The 22,246-nt window shown below is 39.5% G+C and overlaps 1 protein-coding gene across 1 annotated transcript; it reads right to left on the bottom strand.

Moving 5' to 3' along the window:
* Positions 1-1,135: 1,135 nt before the first annotated feature.
* Positions 1,136-3,791, bottom strand: bloc1s5 (biogenesis of lysosomal organelles complex-1, subunit 5, muted). The gene is made up of 5 exons (XM_083901300.1): positions 3,617-3,791; positions 2,862-2,944; positions 2,594-2,726; positions 2,096-2,154; positions 1,136-1,859 (listed from the first exon to the last, which is right to left on the bottom strand). The coding sequence occupies exons 1-5, from the start codon at positions 3,633-3,635 to the stop codon at positions 1,686-1,688; spliced, it is 468 nt and encodes a 155-aa protein (XP_083757426.1). The 5' UTR covers positions 3,636-3,791; the 3' UTR covers positions 1,136-1,685.
* Between the last annotated feature and the right edge of the window lie 18,455 nt (positions 3,792-22,246).

The raw sequence follows: 22,246 nt of genomic DNA, 5'->3' as shown, positions 1-22,246 counted from the left end.
AAATTCATTTCTAAATCTGATACAACACAGCAGTGTCAAAATGTATTACAACTGATATAAATCCTGCACTTTGGAATACTAACTTCAACAAACACTTACGCTCATGACTACTCATGAATAGCTAACACTCTGGTGAACTTTCGTGTTTTCAAAAACATAAACAAGGGCAGATGAAAAGGTGCCTCACTGGCAGAGGTTAGCCATGTTTCCGTCTTGTCACTCCTCGTTAGCTGTTGATGGACAGTCTCCATGATGGACAGCTGCACCCAGTCACTAAGGGAGGTTAGGCGTGCGTAAAAACAGACACAGCACATGGGGCATTTTCCCTCTAAACACCAAATGGCACGTCTCTGATCCACTGTGTCCTCCTCTGACGCAAAACTCAACGCAGGCAGAGTAACCAGAGAGAGGCCTTGCAGACGTGGAGGGGTCGGGATGGGGGCAGCTTGTACTAGTCGAATGGAAAAAGAAGATATAAAGGATGCAGCTATGCAGTCACTCACTCCACTGTTGGTTTGTCTACTTTCACTTTTTCATCTGTGTGTTTAGCTGATGGATTAGTTGAAGTCCCAAAACCTTCTGCCTCAGATGATGGGACAGTTGACAGTTCAGCAGTCTGGACAAAAGAGTGTGTGGCAGGTGACATTATGTAAAATGTTTGTTGTGTTAGGTTGTCTTAAGATGAACTCTGTTCTCAGCCATGCAAAGAATGTGCTCCGTGTGCCCACCCACCCATTAACCTGTCCAACATCCCACCATTGTCTGCAGCAAAAAAACAACACAACTTGATTTAAAGTGCTTGCGAGTCCAACATCCACCTCATGGTTCTCAGTTTTAGGGTCAAGACACACAGAAAACATTTCACTATTGTGGTGAATATTGCATTTACTTTTATGTTCAAATACAGTGGATTTAATCTGATTTGAAGAATCCAAAACAGAGTTTTTAGGTCCCATGGACAAAATATAAATATAGATGGAAAGTTTTGTCATTGTGTGCATTTTAAGCAAAGTAAACACAAAGCATGTCAACCACTAAAAATGCTTACATGACCAGAAGGAAATTGAAACCAGAATATGATCTATTTATTTTTTTTCCCTGTTTATCCAGCAATACAAATGTTGGATTTGTGACTCATTAAAATCAGCTTTGAGGTGGCAGAGCAAACTGAAAACAGCTGCTACCCATCATTCAGACTTCATAAACAGTGACTTGAAATTAATGTCAGAGGTTAAATGTTCTTATGTTCAGTAGAGCTGGTGAGGGATGGCTTGTTTGAGCACATTTCGACAGCACTTGTAGCAAAGTTCCTTTCAGATTAAGGCTCATGAACATTTATCATCAGCTCCCTTCAAGGAGGGATTTAAAATCCCGAAATGCTCCAAATGTCATAGCCTTCAATGATTGCTTGTGTAAAAAGACATATAGCAGACCTTACTTTTTATTTACATGTCATGCTAGTTCCATGTGCTAAATAAAGACAAAAATTGTGAGCTCGATGACTTGTGAATTTGTGAAAATGCTGACTCGTGCGGGAGTAAAACCCACAACTTTTCGGCTCTTTTTTTGCCAGCCAACAAGTACATCACTCACAGCCATGGGCTTTATTTTGCAAGTGCACCTGTGACAAAGTGTTCACATAATAAGTGAGTGTGTTTTAGTGACACTTGCAAATTCACCACTAATCATACGGGTGAAAACTTGGTGAGGTCCATCTTCCTTTCACTATAGTGAGTGCTGAGTTGTCCTATAGCCTTGGCATGCTCTTCATCCACCGCCTGTTTTAATCTCTGCTGCTCCTTCAGGAAGTCTGCCCATTCTTCCTTTAAATGTTCCATGTTCGCATGCATCTGTGTGCTCTAAAGGAGACGTGAAAACGCAAACAAAATCAGAGGCGCAGGTGATATATTTTTTTCAATAATCACAGTAAAGTTTACATGTCTTAGTTATATGAGCCACTTAAACTCTTGCACCTTTTTCCATTCACATACTACACTGAAAGCACTTGACGTAAGCAGTGAGTGGGGTGGAAAATGGTTCTCAACCTGAAATGCATCCAGCTCTATTTATCTGCACCCATCAGAGTTGTTTTTACCTGCTGTGCTTCTAGCTCCCTCTGCTGGACTCTGTCTGCCATGTGATTAGCAGCATCCACTTTGAAAGAAAGGCCAACAGTTAATAGTTTATAATTAAGTCACATTCACGTTCTACATTTACTTAAACACAACACCAATATATAATAATTTGATGAGAAACTGAGCATGAGTTTTTGATGATGTGTATTCTGTGTGGAAGAGAACAAATGCTATGCAATATGAAAGGGAAGAAGAACATACTGCAAAATGTGACCATTATATTCTACAATAGGTCTTGTTTATGTCGTTCTGTTTCATTTGCACTTTTGGAAGATATTTTAGCCATAAATGTGTAATTTCATGACAGAAATAAGCTTTTTTTGATCGATTTGCTGTCAAAGAGCATGTTAGTTTATCATCTGTATCCATTTATTGGGAATCAAAGGAAACGTAAAATTACACATTTTCAACATAGTCTTAAAATAGCTGCATGTGTGAGTCTGAGAGGTGGAACTTACATCGTTTGATGAGGTCAGGCATCATACCCAGGTTCCCACCCTCAACATCTGGTGACGGCATTTGCTCATTTGCTTCTATCACCATCTTATTGAGATTCTCCAGCAGTCTGTTCTCTCTATTTCCACGTTTCTCCTGAAGAGCAGACACAAATAAAAACTTAAAACCAAAGTGGCTGAAGGAACTACTTAGTGGTTAAAGCTGCGAAAATGAGCAGCAACAGCCCCAGCTTGTTGTAACTGATCAGTGCTTGCATGTCAGTACAAGTACCTCAAACTCTCTGACAAAGTAGCGGATCTCAGCATTGATGATGGGTCTGTGGTTTAACAGGCGGGACTGGATATCACCCACATCTGCAGAACCAACACACATCAATTTATATTAATGTGCATAGAACAGCATTTCTGATTTCCCACAGTTTGAGAACCATAGCTATATGATGGCTACGACTATGAATTGGGCTTGACACAATTACTCTGTTAATTGATTACTAAATTAATCTTCAACTATTATAATAATTGATAAATTGGTTTGCAGATTTTTTTTAGACTAGTTTTCAGATTCTTAAAAGTGAATATATTTAAATAGAATAATTTTGGTTTGTAGAAACAAGAAAAAAAACCAATACATTAAAGAACAGAATTTCCAAAGAAACCAGAAAATATTGACATTTAAGAAGCTAAAACGATCACAAATCTTGTTTTAATCATGAAAAAAGCTTCAAACCGATTGGTTGATTATCAAAATAGTTGACGATTATTTAGCGATTATTTTCTGACATTTTATGGACCAAACGATTACTAGATTAACTGAGAATAATCAAACGTTAGTTTCAGCCCTTCTATGAATTGCATTATTCTAAAGACAAGCGAAATGACACTTTTTTTCCATTAAACCTATTTTATCTCTTTCTTAATCCTATCAGATAAACACATTTTAAAACACGAAGGTTAGGGTTAGTGTAAATATGCTAACACACAGATATATAAATAATAAAACGTCACTTTGCTGTGGATTTCACCCACCTTTAGCGATCTTGTCCATTTGTACAAACTCAGCGGACTCGTTGGTTTTATATAATTAAATCAACGTTTTGTTTTCTGCAGAACAGCTATCTTAACCAGCTGCTAACTGCTAATCACTTGCTATATATTCCAAATGCTCACGTAACTGGCAGTAAAATGTACACGCAAAAGAGAACCTTTGTAGAGTTTATCAGCAACTCATTGACGCCGATGTATAATAATAACAGAGTAATGCATCGCTGATACAATACAGAAAAAAACTGTTTGCTAATTGTGATCAGGTGAATGGAAGTCAGCTGACTCGAGTGTAAACACCAACAAGTACTTCCGGGTATGAAGTCGCGGACTCAACCAAGCGCCTGACTGAAATAGGGGTGTCACGGTCAGATTTCCCTCATTTTAACCGATTCGGAAAAAAATACACGATACAGCGTGTTCTTTTAGGATAACGAAATACTTAAACATTTAAAATGCCTTCTAGCTTTTATATAATAGTGTCGTATGCGATAATGCGGGACAGAATAGATACCATAGTGTGGACTGAGGACTTGCACGACCAAGAACAGCAGATGTCAGTCTTGCTCTGTGTTTAGGACACATTTGTAACAGAACCCAGACTACTTTTATTTTTTTGTGACAGTTTCTTGAACTAATTTATCCTTCACCCCTTCTTACATTAATTGTGAATGATAAGTAGCAAAATGAGTAAGGAAATACCCATGTATATAGGGTAAACCCATGTATTCATATTACTTTTTAAAAATGATGTGGATATCACACACATATGAATATCTATACATTTGTGAAAATTAAATATGAAACATTGACCTATTTTGTCATTGGCTCCGTCAGTTTTATTTATTTCTACTTCTTCTTTTTCTATCCTTGCCCACATCCTCACTTTAGTTCCCATCAACCACTATTGAGCAGAGATTTAAATAACCTTCATACATAAATAATAATTAATAATACCATAACAATACTACTACTATGATAATAATTATAATCTTATAATAATAATAATAATAATAATAAAACAGAAGATGGTACATTTAAATGACTATTATGCTCTCACATAAAAACATAGAGATTGAGTGACCCACATAAGTAATAAATACAGTGATAATAGTCATATAATTATTATGAAGTCAGTGTGAATTCCACAATTCAATTCTACAATTGACCACAAGGTGGCACTACATTTCTCATATTAATTTCTAATACAATATATAATTCCAGTGCTGAAAAAAGAACTTGGTTTAGTAACTGTTTTTATTTGACTTTAGGGCATGCAAATACATGTATATTTCCATGAATGTATTAATGAACACAGCACTGGTGGCAACAGTAAAACATGCAAATATTCATTTATTTAGCGTGGGAGGAGAAAAGCCACTGTTTGGAGCCACCACTGAATATTAGTTGTCAAAAGTTAGTTTGTGCGTCTGAAATTCATTATGTCTGACATGCTCAGTTAAGAGAAAACCATCAAGGCACAAGTTAATCTCCCATTGTTGAGTTAAACACTTATTACATCCACCATTAGTTTTGATTAGATTACATGTTTGATCGAGTGCTGGAGGATAAAAACAAGCCTCCTGTGCACGTGAACAGCGAAGGATCTAAGAGAGCAAAACGTGTCAGGGCCGGCAAAGGTCTCTGTGACAGGAATGTGAACGCTGTTGGAGACAGAGAAACACTAATAAAAACTTTACAAATGGTGAAAAGATTAATTAAATCCACTGGTTTATCAATAGTCTGTTTTATTCTTTAATTAGATTAATTAATTCACAGATTAAAATAATGATTTAGGATTAGGAGTCAATTGAAATAGTTACATCATCTGAAATTAATCACCTAAAATATATTTAATTTATTTGAGTTGAATTTATTGCGTTTTCTACAAGAGAGGATTAGGTAATTTGGTCAGTCAGTTAAACATGAACATAACAAGGACATGTTTTGCATTGCTATATTAAAGCGATTTGATGTTGGGCTGCAGTTCGCATGCAAGAGCTCATGAGAGCACACAATGCATTTCTCCATATTTCTGTGCCACAGGTCCATTAAGTAAATCAAGTCACAAAACACATTTATAGGTCTTTAAAGCAAAATCATTTAAGAAAAAAACGTTTACAATTTCCCTTATTTTATATTTATTTTCCTTGTTTTATAGTTATTTAATTCCGTACGTTCTTTGTTATTCATCTGCACTAAAACCTTGTTCATTTAAAATGCTAAAATTGCCACATTTTATATCACAGAAATCAATGCAATACTTTTATGCAATTGACCTATTAAATTTTAATTAAGTCATGTAAATGACACAATAAAATTACAAAATTAATATTATTTTTTATGGAAGTCTGCAAATAAGATTTAAAATCATTGTCAAAGAAGTTGTTTCAAAAAAGCAGTTTCAAATCTAACTCGAGAAAACATATGCAAGCAGATTCATTAGTTAATCTAATTTGTAATTTCTATTACTTTTACAAAAAAGTAATAGAAATGATCTAGTTATGTTAACTATGTATTTACTAAAGACAACTGACCAGTTAAAATAAATATGCTTCTCTCATCTTTTCATTTAATCTTAAACTCATTTAATGTGGCTAAAACTTAATGCGCTGAAGATTTTGATCACATTTTTTCCATCGCGTGTCCTGACTCTATTATATAAACATGTGTTTTTTTTCCCCTGTCATATAAAATACACTATTTTCTCCCTTGTGTTTTCATCACAAATAAGATCTGTACACAGTATGTCGGACCAACACAGCAGTGTGTGGCTCCTCCTGTGTACACGATCACCAGTATCCAGATGATGACCCGCAGCACTTTGACAAACGGTGCTTTCGTGGTGCAGTGGGAGGTCTGTGAGTGTGGTTTACTAAATATGCCCAATGGCCTTGAGCTCGTCCTGGTGACACTCCTGCCTCTGCATCTCTCTCCTCCCCAGCCTGACCACACCGCCCCTGTAATGATATTGCTCACATTACCCAGTGGATGTAATTGTTCTGCATTTTGCTGCTCTCTCTATCTCACTCTTTGAATCCCCTGGCTGGGTCTTGACTCTGTTGGTCCTGGTGGAGGCTGCAGGGCCGTTGCTTTGTGTTCATAGCACCCTGAACTCCACTCGTTGCATAGTGGCTCTGAACAGGTAGGGGGTGGTGAAGCCAAAAGGGAAAAGAAAAGGGAAGGGAGGAGCTGAAACTCACTGGTAATGCCTCGAGTTGGACAGGAAAGTGTGAGGTCATCGGAGAGGACCTTCTGCCCAATAAGCCACCTGTTTCTGACCCACTTCTCTCTTCAAACAGCTTCTTATGTCTTTAACTATCTCTCTGATAGAGCTATTTGCCATGGAGTAGAGGAAACCTGTAGTACATAACTGTTGCATTCCAACCAAATATCAAATGAGGTCTGATTCAGTTTATCAGCTTCACTTGACGCTCTGTGTATTCCTCTGTATAGCAGTGTCCCCTAGGAAGTGATTTGTTTTATGTCAAGACAGACAGGGAAACGGCAACATTGTGCTCCTGAAGCGAGATGCACATACACAAACAAGCTCCAGTGAATAGTTTCAGAAGTGATTTCATCTGCTCTAAAAATACGGATATTCAGCGGTTTGACAAGAGAAATGCTTCTCTCTGCCTATTAACTATAATAACCGTGCTGCAGTAAAATAACTAAATAAAAGATAGAGTTTTAAAAATACCTGATAACTAACTGATACTGAATTGTGTGTTTATAAAACAAACGTCTTTGTAAATTAATTTCATACATAATCCTTTTGGGTTCATATGAAGTGTATTTATTTTTTCTCTGCTGGCAATTTTGAAAGGTTGTATTTGAGACAATACATAGTGATGATCACCTTTTTGAATCTTGCACCTGGCACATACTCCATATTACAATAAATGTACACCAAATCAAAAAAAGTAACTAAAACTAAGCATTTACAAGTTAAACAAACTAGCAAATGTGCTCTAAAAACGAATTAAAACGAATTAATTTTAGTTTAACTCAAAAAGTCAAAATGAAATAAAAACTAAAACTCATGAAAAATCCCAAACTATTATAACCTTGATGGGCAGGGGTATACACAAACGCTGCCTCAGTCAGGTCTGATAGTTACACCATCTCTGTGACATCACATAGACCAGCTTTAAGTAAAAATGAAGGACGTTAAGGGCCAAAATACGTATGCACTAAAGACCCTGACGCAGTGGGACTGTACAAGTCACAGGATTGTATGACACTGTCCTGCTGTCGCTCTGTCTCAAAGCATGATGGGAGGACACAGTGGCGGTACATGGCTCACAGTCAGAAAATCAACATATGTACTCGTCACCACGTGCTTTTCAGTAAAAGAGAGCGATTCGGCAACAAAACAGGAAACCTTGTCAGATGCGCTTCTTGCAATGATGGTGAACTTCCCCTTTTTTCCTTCCAGCTTGAGATTGACACTCAGGCATTTACAGAGGACTGGAAGTGTGTGTGTGTGTGTGTAGGAGGCGACCACTGTGTCAGCTACAATTAGTACTTGGAGTGGCCCCTGCCCATGGGGTTCTGTCCTTCCCCATCCTAGTACAAGGAGGGATCGCAATGTTCTTCAAGAAGCAGAGTCGCAGTTGGCTGAGGGCAACAGGCTGCAGAGGCTCCAGACCTGTTGAGGCAGAGTGTCTTGCAAAGTCCTCACAATTGAAGATCCTATGTGAGGTAGATGGGGCACAGAACGAGGTTGTATCTGTGTGTGAATTGAAAAACGCACACTTGTGCACTCCAGATAAGACTGTGAGCTGAACAGATGAGGAGTTGAGACTGTGAGGCGGAGGAGAAGCATCAGCTCGGCTCCTCTTTATGGGTTTTGATGTTGTTCGACTTTGTGCATGTGTGAGTGCATGTGCCGGGTGTTAGTGGACGTGGGACAGTAAAGACGAGACACGCGCACACACACACACACACACACACACACACACACACACACACACACACACACACACACACACACACACACACACACACACACACACACACACACACTTCTTGGGCTGTTGTGGCATGTTTGGAGCAGTGCCTTGTCAGATTAGGGCCATGCTGGCTGTGTTTGATGGCCAACCTGGACAGACAAGGCCTGCCAGGCACAAACTACTCAGGCACATGATGTCACAGCAGACACACACACACATACGCACACACACATATACACAAAAATTATCCCGCGCCAGACCAAAGAGACAGATGACACCCAGCATGAAGCTAAAGCCAAATCTGTAAGCGTCCACTGCGATCCAGCTGGCTAGCCCTAGGGTACCTGTCTCTGTGAAGGGGAATCAGCGTCACCCCCGTGAGCTGTCAAATTAGCTCACAGGGCTGGAAATGCTGAAAAGATTTGGCCCCTCGTTGTGGAACAGCAGAAAGTGTGTGTGGGGGGAAGGGAGGGTGGTATTAAAAATGTTATTAATTTATCTTCCTGTCGGGAGGAAAAGGTAAACTCCCCGTAACATGAATTCGGAAGTGTGGACTTATTAGTGTGAACCTGTGGGGCGGAGAGAAAGGTGTCTTAAGATGGCATGGCACATGCACGCTGATACTAGCAAATGCACATTATCAGACAAAGAAAAAAAGCATATTATTGCATGTACACACACACACACACACACACACACACACACACACACACACACACACACACACACACACACACACACACACACACACACACACACACACAGTGCCAGGGGCAAGCTTTCAATTACTGCCAGTGCTAAGCAGTCACCTGGGAGAGATATGCCATGTTTGAGTGGAAAGGCATTTCCACCCAAGATTTTTTTTAACCTCTTCTTGTCCCAGTTGTAAGACAGATGTGAATGTCAGACACCATACCTGAAGTGACACCGAACATAACAATAAGTGTTTCCTCAATCAACTGAATTTACGTCAGAGAAAATGATAAAAGAAAGCTGGTTTGTGAGAAAGTGTAGAGAGGCAGATTCTGTGTATTTAGCTAGCAACGTAAAGGAAAACACCACATGGAATAATTTAAAAATATAATAAAATCTATAATAACATTTCAAGTAGGCTTAGAGTTATTGTGCTATTGCCTTCACCTCATCATCGTGGGAAATATTTAAGGTTATGGTTGGAGAATGAAAAAAGAAAAGTGAGAACTGGGGATGAACCCTCTTTTCATTTTACAATGAATTAAACAATGATTATTTTCACAAGTAATGACTAATAGTCAAGTCAAGTGGACTTTATTTCTAGAGCATTTAAAACAACAACCAAGGTTGACCAAAGTGCTTTACAGATGTAAAGGCCCACCAACACAGAAGGTATAAAATGTTAAATCAATAAAAAAAAGTCAAATCGTAAACCTTCTTTACAAAATCATATAATGTATAATTACTTTATAAAAAATAAAAAGATGCTGCCCCTTCCTCTATAGCAGAGGTCTAAAATTCGAGTCCTGTGAGCCACTTGCGGCCCCCAAATAAATTTCACGTGGCCCTCCACTTATAAACTCATAATTATTATTATTTATGTCAATTATTTAATTTACAAATTAATTTTGCATCATTGATATTTTTTTTAAATTAGAAACTATTTATTGTTCCATGTCAAAACAAATGCTTTTATTTTGAAATTATATTAGATACCCTCACAAATATCATTATTGCTATATATTTTATTGTAGCTGGACCTCGTCTGACCAGCTCGAATATGAGGCTCCTGCTCCACAGATAATATAAAACTCTCTCCTCTTGTATAAACAAAAACATGTAAATGTCCCTTCTGAGTGACACCTTATTTTCCAACGTTTGTCCAGTCAACTCAACATGCAAAGTGCAAATTGAAAGAAAATTGTTTCCCCAAAAAGTGATTGAAAAAGATGGCGCCAATGAGTAAAGCTTCACTTAATGCATGTGTACGAGCTAAATAGTTTTTTCTATTGTCTTTGTCAAAATCTCAATTTCTTTCTCAATCTAATGAAAGTAGTGGGTTTGTTACCCTGTTTTGGCCTCAATCGACAACTGTGAGAACTAAAGACTTCAACAACAACACTGCTCCCTGGCGTATGTAGCGACACGCTGACCTCTTTGGAGAGCCATTCTGCCCTGAGTCGGACCAGTCGGTGTGTGTGTGTGTGTGTGTGTGTGTATGTGTAGTTGTGTGTTAGGGTATAAGATGGAACCTGACAGGAGTTTAGCGCTGATCACCGCCCTGGAGAGAGATGGCAGCGCTCCTCCTTAGGGGAGACACTGTCACTCCTCTGTGTTCGTGTACAGGCGTGCGATTGTTCTCTCTCGCTGAGTTTCTTCAGGCCTGAAAAGTGTCTGGAAATAATACTCTTCACTGTGAGGCCATGCTTTCAATCAGACTTGTGTTTTTAATATTAGTTTCCCCCATTCCTCATGACTTAATTTGTGATTTTCTGTTTTTCTGACCACTTGGAAATGCATATTTGATTGAGCGTATAGGAAATGTGCCAGGTGAAGTATTTCCACTCTGACTAGCATATGATATGATGCAGTGTGAATGCATGTTTGTGCTTATAATGTGTGTGTAAAATACAATGAAATGGCCCTGAATTTCAGTCAGTCTGGGCATACATGCAACGTAAGGCAGAGTTTGAGTTTTATTCACTTTATATTAACATGGGAATTGAGGAAATCTTCCTTTGCAAGAAAGATCTGGCCAAGATGGAAGCATAAAACTGTGGAGACAGGAATATTAAAACAGACTCAATCAGATTAGGAACAAATACGATGAAATATCTGGTGAATTCCAATTCCTTGCTTAACTCTCAATCTCAAAAATGCGCGCTCCCTCTAGTGCAAGTGCTGTCCCGATTCTCAGAAAAATTAAGTTGAGGGGCAAGTTTAAGGGCTGTAATGCCCTCAATGTTGAGATTTTCCGAGACCACCCTTGGGAGCAAGGGCTACCCAGAATGCATTGCATGTTTTGACATAACAAAGATGGTGCCGAAAGCAGCAAAACGAGTACGTTACAAATAAACCCCCCCAAAAAAACATTGTATTATTTTAGTTTAGGCCCATTTTATGGATTACTAGTAATAAACAATCATGACGTAAATGCTTTCTCTTCTTCTTTTTTGGAGTTGACAGACAGGACGCAGCTTTCGCGTTATTCTGCCCCCCACAGTCGGAAGACGTATCTGCATTTAAGGGGTGTCCCATTTCTAAGTGACAAAATAACCCTCAACACTTGGTTTTGAGGGCCAGTTAAGATTAAGGGTTGAGCTCGAGGGTTAAGATAGGAATTGGAATTCATCCTCTTCCTCTCATTAGAGGATGTACAGTATGTTGTAGAGATGTCATGTCAGTGAAAAACACCAGAATGCATAACTCACCTTGCTTACTTGGTTGTATTTTTAATAGCGCGCCAAGAACATATTGAAACAACTTCACGAACACCACACCAGACACGGGCCGAAAAATTGTGGATTGTTATGGACTGTGGCTTTGAGGCACTTCTGCAATGCCTTCATCCCTCTTTTCCTTTCTTCTCCTCCTCTCTTTTCCCTCCCTCCTCTCCTCCTCACCGCTGATGTTGTCCCTGGAGGTGCTCCCTTAATGTCTTTGACTAAACTTCAGCCAGTCTTGACAGTGACAGTGCCCCATAGGAACACAGTTGAGAGGAGACCAATACGATTGTAATGGAGGGTTTGCGGGCAGGGTCCATCACACTGTGTCACCTATAAAAAGCACAACAACCAACTGGCAGGGTGCAAGGCACTTCTGGCTTCAGGGATGAGGGAAAAAAAAAAATCACATAAGCTACTCAACTGTTCCACAGACTTACAAAAAAGACACTGTAGAGAAAGGGGACATTTTCAATTTTGTCCTCCTGTTGTGTCACAGTCGCCGCTGAACCATTGAAGACAGTGGTGACACATTAGCCGAGGTGGGAGCTTCACAGACTGAAAGCCTTGTGGAAAGGTGACATTATCTTATTTTTGTGTCATACTGGGGCAGGATTTAATAAAGAAGCCTTTATTTATATATTGGTTTGCACCAGAAATGGTTTATTTTAAAAACATTTATTTGATACAGACTGTGTGCAAAAGCTGCAAGATTCGATAGAACCCACAGAAAAAGCCAGTAATCCAGTGTGAGTGTAATTATTATTTGTGGTATTTACTGTATGTGATTATTTATTTATTTACGTCTTCCTTGATTCACTATATAGTCAGGATGGTTGTGTGTGTGTGTGTGGCCTTAAGTCAGAAAACAACAAAAATAATCAAAATAGGTAGTTGAAAAATTGCTTGTTTTTCATTCCACTTCTGTTAACACTGTTGGGAAGTAGTTCTTGCACGGTGGAATTATGAAAAACAATTTAACTTTTGCTCCTTTTGCACATTTTCTTTGTAAAGTGTAAATTTTCAAGCTACTATGACAGCTCTAAACTTTATGGCCAATAACTGTCAGTGACAACAGATATATTGTTTTCCTCCCTGTAGGCCTATTGTATATTTAAAAAAACAACAACAATTTAAAACAACAATGTGATGTATAATCACCCTTAACACAATGCACCTACTTAATAACGGTCCATATCATTGGCATTGCAATGGTGGATCAGCACAATAACCGCACTAACACCATGTCGCACTGTGTGAACGTCTCTAATCATGTGTATACATTATCTATGCGTGTGTGTGTGAATGAGGCATCATCACATGCTCTCACCCCTGAGGTCAGAGGATGAATGAAGGCTGTACAGAGGAGCATGACAGCTGTGAAAGTCACAAGGGGTGTCCACCAAACTTTCCCTCCCTCTGGGCGTGCGCACATACACTATATGTTTCTGTGAAGGTACGTAGTGGTGGATAATGTATAGCCTTGTGTGTGTGTGTGCTTTTCCTTTTTTTTTTTTTTTTTTAAAGACGTACATGTGTTTCTGTTTGTTTGCCCTCACATCACACACTGGAATCTATTATAAACCCTATCAGTGGCCCACATCCTGTGTCCCCTCACTGTCTCATCAACAGGATCTTTCATCGCCGGTTCACCCTGCCACCTTCACCCCCCGAGGCAGGCGTTGCATGTGTTTGTGTGTGTGTGTCTCACTTCTAAGACGAGTGGTTTTGGATGGGTCAAAGTTTGTCAAATGCTGAGGCGTTTCAGATGGATAGATAGTTCAACTTTGTGTGTGTGTGTGTGTGTGTGTGTGTGTGTGTGTGTGTGTGTGTGTGTGTGTGTGTGTGTGTGTGTGTGTGTGTGTGTGTGTGTGTGTGTGTGTGCAAGAATCAGCAGATACAGCCATGACTGTGTTTTTTTCTTGCGCAGATGTCGATTTCACGCCACCCTCGTTTACGGTTGCTTTTCAAAGAGGCCACTGATCAGCTGTGTGTCATGTGCTGTTAAATTTAGTCCGAACAAGACGTTTTTATTTGTTTTGATCCTCTCCAAAGATCAAATGTCGGCAACACTGCAGTGAAACGCTGTGCACAAACACACAAATCAGCAACTGTCGGTTTTTCCTCTCCACTCTGGGTCACTTTTAACCCTCGTTTAGAGTGTATGTTCTACAGCTGTGATGCAATTCACCTTCTGTTCAGATGGATTTGAGGGTGTGAAAGGAGGCCGCTGGCCCTTCACTTTGACAGCGAGGACTACTGTCTATTGTACTGCACAGAGAGGCTTAATTCACTTCATGAAGCACCGCCAGGGAAAATAAGACACTCTGCAAATTTGTCAATTATCTTGCCTTTAACCTTCCCGCAGTGTGTTTGTCTTCTGCTTATCCATGCCTGTCACTCTTTCATACACCATTTCCCATCCAGGAAAATATAATACTTCATCACATCCAACAGCATAATCTAATTTAATGTCATAGAATGTGAAGAAAGGGTATTTTCCTCTGCAGCACAACTTCACTTCAACAGCATCACGCACGGATTTCTGACCAGTATAGAAACATAGTATATTTAAAACTAATTTTATAAATTATAATAAGATATAGGATTTACAGTATTTGACAAGTGTTTAACCAACTTTTTTCATATTGTATAGTTTTACGATGTGCCATAATTATGTGTGTGAATGTTCATACCACTCTTATTTTATCTAATCTAATCTATCATCACCTTCCATTATTCACAAGGCTGACCACTGAAGGTCACAAACCTGGATTAAATATTCCAACTGTTGACAAGAAAAAAACAAACAAACATATAGTTGAATATTAATAATATAATTAAATGTAGTTTTTCTTTGAATTAGATTGTATAGTTTTATTTTCTTCTAGATTCTTCTCTCAATTAGCTGTATATCCGACTAGTTAGTAGTTAACGTCTCTGGAATCTTTATTTCTGTGATTCATTTCAGAATTCTACGAGTTGAAATTTCCACTTTGCCACTGAGTTGTTGCAACATGTTTCAGATCAATCGACTTATATGTATTCTTGAATTAATCCATGCACACTCGAGCCACTTGTCTGAATTAGTGGAATTCGGATAGAATAAAATCATTTAATTGTTAAATAATTAAAGCAGTTATTTTTCTGCACCACATTCATGTCCTTGTTTATGTTCCGTCATCCGCGCCCCTGTTTTTTTTTTTTTTTTTTTTTTCCCAATTAGGGAAATGAGACACGTCGCAGAGAGCAATTACTCCGCATTTAACTCCAGGTTTAAATAAATTAGTCACCTCAAATTAAAACCAAACCATTATAATAAAAAAGGAGAGATGGAGGATGGTGACGTATGCAGATGAGCTGCAGGAATATGCAAAGTAGGAGACTGATGCTGTTTTTTTTCCCATGGAGGTCAAATTACAGGGAAATGGCTGAGGGCAGTGCTCTCTGCTCCCTGCCCACCCAGGAGTCTGTCTGCTACCCTCTCACACTCTCCCCTTAAAAATATCCTCTATGCTTATTTTAAATGCTTTTCTCCCTCGTGTCACATTCTCTCATTTTCTCCTAAGTACATCCTCCTGTCACGTGGTTTCAGCTGCAATTACTTTTGGTATCACTTCTCAGTGAGAAGTTCATTGAGTGAACTTCCCTGGAGGCTTCCCATCAGAACCTATTACAGCAGGGGGACGGGCTGGATGACCTGTGGGCTGAGGGTTGGATGGACCAGAGAGAGGAGGGGGGGTGCGAAACATTTAAATAAAGGGATGAAGACTTTGACAAGTCCTTGAATCAAGCAAAGCCAAATGAACTATAACTATGACATTCACTGTGTACATTTGCCGATTGATTCAGTGCATATTTGTGACTTAACTTCTGCCATAACTCATTCACCTGAGTGGTTCGACCTTTTTTCTTCACCTTTTTCTCCCCCTCTTCACCCTTAATTCTTGCCCTCAAGGCCAAAATCATAACCCCGTGAACGGGTGCATGGGTGCACCACACGCACACAGAAAAATGTGCAGTCTGCAGCTGAGGTAGATCAACGCAAGAATGGTTGTGGAACAATTGAGGCAGCTAATTCAACAGTCATTTCTGTGTGTGTGTGTGTGTGTGTGTGTGTGTGTGTGTGTGTGTGTGTGTGTGTGTGTGTGTGTGTGTGTGTGTGTGTGTGTGTGTGTGTGTGTGTGTGTAAAAGTGAGACTTAGGGTGCGTGCAATCTTGTGCAATCTCCTTGCCCCAGGTCACACATATGTATTTTAGCACCTACGTGCCGAATCAGCCACCCATCTCTCTGATTGATGAGCTGAGTGGTTGCATCTCGTAAAACTCGTCTTGCTGCACACCTGGGATCCTTATGCAATCCACGGTGAGCTTGTGTCTTGCAAGGAGTAAAGAGAACACAAACAACTTGCGTTCTGCTCTGCTTGTGTTCGTATGAATACATACATATGGTAAACTGATGTATGCCTTTTAACAATAGACATAAAACTCAACATAAAAACCGTTATCAAGCAAATAAGTAATTTACTTTATGGCTGAAGTGGGAGTAAATATGAGATAGAGGAGGAGCTAGGCCTCCGAGGCCATCACCCACAGCTCAGAACCTTCAGCTGGTGAAAACAGTCTCTTAAATCAGGTGGATACATGTCTGTCAAACAACACAGTGGCAGAAGTTTGAGGATGCTTCAAGGAACAGTGAAGGCAAATGTTGAGAGAAGGCTCTCAACTATGGCTGCCGTCATAGCGATGATGCCTAGCAACGACTCAAAGATCAAAGAAGTGAAAAAGAGATGGTACAATTCCGTACCTATACTAAAGCTGTGTTTCCATCATGGTTCAGTTTAGTACAGTATGTTTTGGAATGGTGACGGCCTCAGTCAGGCTCGACTGAGAATATCCGTGTCAGCGAATTACGGAAACGTGATGTTGTACCAATGCGCCAACCACAAACAACATTTCTGCTCGGTTTGTGGACATTTCGATGCACCGGTTGGATTTACGTTTTTCTGTCGCCCAATCAGCTGACTGTCCCCTAGCTACCACATGTGAAGGGTACCAAAAAAATGGATCGGTACACGCCAATAGACACTTCAGAACTGGAATGCTATTTCAAACCCACTGAAGCTAATAAGATCAAGGCTATAGGCTAACACCTATGGCAAGTCGGTGCTGGAGATGCTGGACAGACACCATGATCCAGTCTCATAAAAAGTCAGCAGAGACAACAACATCTTAATTCTTATTTCAGCCAAGTAGCACTGTGCAGTTTACCCTGTGGAACGATACAGCCTGATCTGGCTTACATTTTCTCCAATGGCTTGTATGGGCTGGATCGCTTTTTGTGTGCATTTTGTGTTCTTTTCTCTTGAAGAGACAGGCTTTGTTTGTGGGAAGGCTGGGTGGAAAAACACAGCCAACCCGTGTCTTTCCTTACTGTCGCATGGAAGTGACTACGCTCAGTCGACAATGCGATTTGTCTCGATCCACCCTCTAAGAACCGGACCACTGTGATTAGTACTCTCATGGAAGGGTGACAAAAAACTTTTCTACTTTGATTATCATTTTTATATAAGGAAACAACACAAGTTTAGTGTTTCTGAGCCCCCAATGGTGTAGTTGTTTTGGTTAATCACTGGTTATTTTGATAAGACTGTGATGTTTTTCTGCCACTTGCTTCTGAAAATAAGCCTGTTGTTGTCATGACTTGTTGACATAATAGATGTTTGCTAAGAGGAGGCCGACCACACCTGTGGATTAACAGCAAATGCTGGCATCCAAATCAAGGACTGAGAATGGAGCTTAAATGCTCATCTACAGTGGCCAGCGTCCAAGTCGTGATCATAGCAGAAAACACCACACCCTACATAAGAGCGCGTCTCTCGCGTTATCAGATATAGATATTAGATATCATTGTTCAGTTTCTTTGGAAACATTTGCACATTTTTGGCACTGACACTAATCTGTCCTCTTCAATGTGTCCTGTCTGCAACATTACACATACAGTAAAAGATGATCAGAAGGATATGCATAAAGACATATATTCACACTGGGAGCAAATTTAGTTTAAGTTGGCAAATAAACTAATGTTATTGCAGTTACCTGTAGTTTGAAGCATCATTTTTTGGGGCTGACAATGTTTCTGCCTGTGACACATGGACTTTCTGGCGTTCTCCTGCCACGATCATGTACTTAAGTTGTTCTCAAGTAGTTTTCTGGCAGATTATACACAGTACAGGAAGCACAGGACCATCATAAATAATTGGCAGCCTTGTTCTGGACCCAAGTTTCTTCCTCGAAGTGTCCATAATGCTGAAGGAAATCTGATTACAGTATTCAGTATTACCAGTATATCAGTATTTTATTACTGCTGTAAAACTGTGGGGTTACAGAAGGAGAAGTTCTTGTTCAACATGAGCAGATATTTTTAATGAAGTAATTATTATGCAGTCCCTGAGTGTCGTAACGGCTGGCCATAGAGCTGCACGACAGCGCCCCCCACAGGCCTGGAGCACTTCTGTTATTGAATATGCAGGTGTGTACTCTCACAGGGGCGACGGTAGCTCAGGTATCGCCATCTTCGCAGGTCAGGTAGCACGGTATCTCAGTGGTAGAGCGAGCCGTCTTTCAAGTTGAAGGTTGTGGGTTTGATTCCCGGCTCTACTAGTCTACATGCGATGTGTCCTTGGGCAACACCACGTTGGCTGAATAAATACAGATATAATACAAATACATACACATTCTGTTGATGCATGTGTTTTGGCTTTCTGCAGATAATCTTTCTTTTGCAGCGTGTTTATCACATTGCATTTGTTCTGATTTTCATTTATTGCACTTTCGAATCTGCATCGTTGGGCCTTTGCAGTGTGTTTGCCCCTGCCGGCCACTGTATTAATGTCCTTGAGCAACAACTACTATCTATACAACAGTGACTTGTACATATGTGAGCCCATACTGAACATCTCTTCTCTCTAAGAGATGAATACTCGTCTCCCCATCATGTTTATAGGATTAGTTTTTCTTCAAGGACCTCCCCCACTGCCCTTAATAGCCACATCTTTGTTCATACACTCATCTAACTGTGATAGACAATCAGATGCCATCATTACAGGCGCATGGTACAACTGTCACAATGTGTAAGAGGCCAATGAAGCCCGGTCGATAAGTCCTGTCGAAAGAGCTTACGACGTGCTAACACTTCACCACATGGCGTCGAACGTTCTACTGAATCAGTCAGCGAGACGACGTTTGTCCTGTCTTAGCAAATGTTGCGGAAGATGTGTTTTATTTTTGCTGATGTTAAGAATTAACGAAGTGTGGAGGCGTGGGCGGAGTGTGGGGGGGGGGGGGGGGAATTGTCCATCTCATATGGTTGGTAAACTTGAGATGACAAAGGTGCTGGGCCATGAGGTGACGAAAGGTCAAAGCGAAACATTTGACTCTTTCCTGTCATCAGTACGTTGAAAACTGCGGCACCTGTTAGAACATGATTATTCATCGTTTGTCTTCCTGCAGGACAGCGACTGCACCTTTTTTTCACGTAATGTTATGACTCATTTCACTCCCTTCATTTCACTGCACAGTGCGATCTAGTATGAGTGTTATGCATTTCAGACGAAGAAATAACACTTTATTTTAACATTAAGGCTTTATAAGATGCTTATGAACACAAATAAATCCATAATTAACACATTTATTCTAGTGTCTTGTAAGTACCCTATAAGGATGCTAAGTAAATAAATATTTTAAATATGATATTTTTGTCATACATTTTGTCAAGTAATAACAATTGTACTATAAAATGTGTCTATATAAGTAATTCTTGTCAATACAATTCTTGGTAATATTTATGATAAAGTATATCAAATCAGAACCAGAATCAGCTTTATGTTACGTTTTTATAGCGTCTGGAGAGACTTTTTAATATAGTAATGAAAAAAAAGCTCTTTATTAAAAAAAAAAAAAAAGTGGAAGTATTATTTACAATATATACCGTATCGTCTGAAGGCAATAAATCCGCAGTGTTAATTAGTGTGTAGGGCTTAACGTGACCAGGAACAACTGAAGATTAAGTTTAAAAACAAAAAATCAATGTGTTAATTAGGCTGAACACATACAGTGACTAATTTATGTTTACAAGCATCAAATAAGGTCTTATTATAGTGATTATAATGACTGCTTATTACAAGGATTTTGAAGTAAAGTGTAACCAACCAGACATAGAAAACAGCAAGGTTAGCAGCATAGTTGATCCTTTATTGTCGTCGGATGTCATGGTCGGAGAGTTGATATCAATTTGAGCTAAAAAATAATATATTCAACTGTTTTTTTAACGTCTAAGAAAGATAACGACAGAGAGCACCACTCCTTGCTGCAGCTCCATGGCGAGAGATTAAGTCATCTGTAAATCTTGATGAAAACCACACCTCGGTGACTGCTAACCTCTCCTCACCAGGTGGTGAGTTAAAGTGCACTTTTATTTGGTTGCCGGGGGTGCGAGAGCACAGCTAGTAAAGAGAGAGGGTCTCGCGTGTGTCGTTGCAGGGCCGCGGCAGAAGGCCGCTCCTGCAGAGGGTTGTTCTTTTCGCCTTCAGAAGTTGGTGGGGAGGTTGACTATAATTGGTGCCTCTGTGCTGGCGACCTGCTGTGGCCACATCCATGTGGCAAAGGGACCTGACTGCGAGCATTTTGAGATCTTGTCAATGTCGAGCCAAAGAGCCACACAAGTCTTTACAAACTGACTAACTTTAACTTCAATTTAACCAGTACATTAGTATGAGGTTCTGTCTCATTAGGATCAGGTTGAGGACTACAGATCCTGACAAGGTCAGTGTTTTTGACAGAAAAGGTCCTTTTCAAATTCAAATTGTTAAAACATTTTTAACAATTTGACAACGTGGTTAATAACAGTAACAGTAAGGTGACAAACTCAGAAGAGAATATTCTTCATGGCTTTACATGCACTTTAATAACACTAGTTATTACAGTAGTTAACAGTACTTTAATCTTTGAAGGCCTGTAACCACGGCGACGTCGCAAACACGAGTGACTTCTGAACAACTCATCCAGCAGCAGCCTTTGTGGGCAAAAACCTGATTATTCACACTTCAGAAATAAGAGCAACTGCCTGATGCTGCACATTTGCAACAGCATTCCTTCTGAATGTTAACATAACCGAGAGGACAAAGGCGCCATTAATGGCCGACCACATCATGAAGTGCCTCATCGAGTCACAAGGGTCTCACAGATGACTACAAGTTGTTTTTATCCTTCGCATCTTCGCAACATTTGCGCGCACACACTCATAGAGAAGGCCAACTTATGGCAGCCCACTGAACAATAGTTCTGTTTTCCAGCTATAGTTTACGTAAAAAGGACATTTTAGGGGGGAATACAAAAATTGCATTGTGTTCCTTACTGACACAAGTTGAATATCTTACTACAGATCATGAAATTACTGCAAAAAGATATGCCGAGCCACTTGTATGGATACAATTTGCAATAACGATAGATTGTTCCTCATGTTAGTTTTGTTTGTCCTATATTTATTTATATAGAATAGGGACCGGGCACTGTGGAATTGGAATAGTATTGGGGCCATGTAAAAAAAAAAAAAAGAGAAAGGAAAAAATAATACGGCATGAATTCACAATTCTGAGGGAAAAAAAGTCAGAATTGAATCCCACAATTCATGCTGTTTTTTTTTTTCCCCGGCCTGAAAAAAGTCGAGAGATTAAATTCAGAATTAGACTTTTTTTCTCTGAATTCTGACTTTAATCTCACAATTCTGATTTATACTCTTCTGCAATGCAGATTACAAGACATTTTCATGTAAATAAAAGAGTATAGTCAGTGGCTAATTTCCATCTTCAGTCGCTTGGCAGGTTGATGGTAACACAAAGCAAGTCAAATGACTAAGACGACAACAAATAAGACGGAAGGCGGAACATATGAACATTGACAGCAGTAAAGACTGGGACAGTCAGGGTCACAACTCACAAGGACAATTTTTTGAACCAGATCACACATAATAAAAATAAAATAAAATTATATATATATATATATATATATATATACATATTTGTGTCTAGCATAAGAGTAGCAAGCAATTATACATGGTGGGTACATTGCTGGTGCACTTTTAACTATTGTGTTTGTATCATGAATAGTTGGTACATTCTCTGATGTTTACCAGTATTATATTATTATCATCACCACTTGACTAAATTTGGTCTTTCGTCTGTGCA

This window comes from Microchirus variegatus (genome assembly GCF_963457635.1).
Source record: "Microchirus variegatus genome assembly, chromosome: 15".
NCBI classification, from domain to species: Eukaryota; Metazoa; Chordata; class Actinopteri; order Pleuronectiformes; family Soleidae; genus Microchirus; species Microchirus variegatus.
The sequence above is the reverse complement of the archived record's forward strand: the minus strand, read 5'-3'. Positions and strand labels throughout refer to the sequence as shown.